At 44.2% G+C, this 938-nt stretch overlaps 1 protein-coding gene across 1 annotated transcript in view; it reads left to right on the plus strand.

The window, feature by feature from the left end:
- Window positions 1-938, plus strand: part of LOC140338480 (serine/threonine-protein kinase Nek11-like) — a 161,017-nt gene that overhangs the window by 63,339 nt on the left and 96,740 nt on the right. Inside the window, exon 5 of the mRNA XM_072422716.1 lies at window positions 592-715. Coding sequence (XP_072278817.1) covers window positions 592-715 — 124 coding nt within the window. The remainder of the gene's footprint in view (window positions 1-591; window positions 716-938) is intronic.

The following is a 938-nucleotide window of genomic DNA, read 5'->3' on the forward strand; positions in this document are numbered from 1 at the left end:
ACTTGAGTCCCGGACCGCGGTAATCCGCGATCGCTGGTCGCGCGTATTATCGCGCTTCCAGCGATCGCGGATTTCAATGATGAATCAGGGGCATAAAGTGGAAACACTAAATTTTGCATTGACATGAGAGCAAGGGGGAAAAGAAACTTCCAATAGAAAAAAATATTTCAGTTTAGTTCCCTTCACATTGGGAAGAGTTCCTGATGCATCTCCGAGACACTGAAGGTAATTGTCTCTAGCAGGACACAGCAAAGTCCAGTGTTGGATTTGTATTGCTGTCCTCGCTGGAAAGATCCCCCTTCCCTTTCTGTCAATGGAACATTGGTTACAAACTTGTAGCAATTTGGGGTGAAGGAACCTTTGCCTGGATCACAGACAACAGTAAAAATGTGACACCGTTTTTATTGCATCTTTACATTTCAAAAAAAGAATTGTGCCTGGCTTTCCGCTTTACAGGATATCTATTATTTGAGAAATATAGAGGTTACCATTATTAAATTCATTTTCTAAATATTCTATACCTGACTGTCAGACAACATGTCAGAGAACACCCGGACACATCTGATTGTCTTGATTTTGTTTGTGAACTAGGTGACTTTGGAGTATCCCGTGTCCTTGTGTCATCTGACCTGGCAACTACAGTAACGGGAACCGCTTCATATATGAGTCCCGAAATCTTCACACGGGATGGCTATAACTCAAAGTCGGATATCTGGTGAGTTGTAGTGGTAAGCAGTAACTTTTTGTCCGTAGGCAAAATACACTGCCTGGCCAAAAGAATGTGGGGTGGGGGTGAGTAGTGGTATGATCTGGGGTGTATTTGGCGGCGCAGTTATGATCTGGGGTGTATTTGGCGGCGGAGTTATGATCTGGGGTGTATTTGGGGGCATTGTTGTGATCCGGGAAGCTTTTGGGAGCAATGTTATGATCTGGGGTGC

This window comes from Pyxicephalus adspersus, chromosome 9, assembly GCF_032062135.1.
Source record: "Pyxicephalus adspersus chromosome 9, UCB_Pads_2.0, whole genome shotgun sequence".
Lineage (NCBI taxonomy): Eukaryota > Metazoa > Chordata > Amphibia > Anura > Pyxicephalidae > Pyxicephalus > Pyxicephalus adspersus.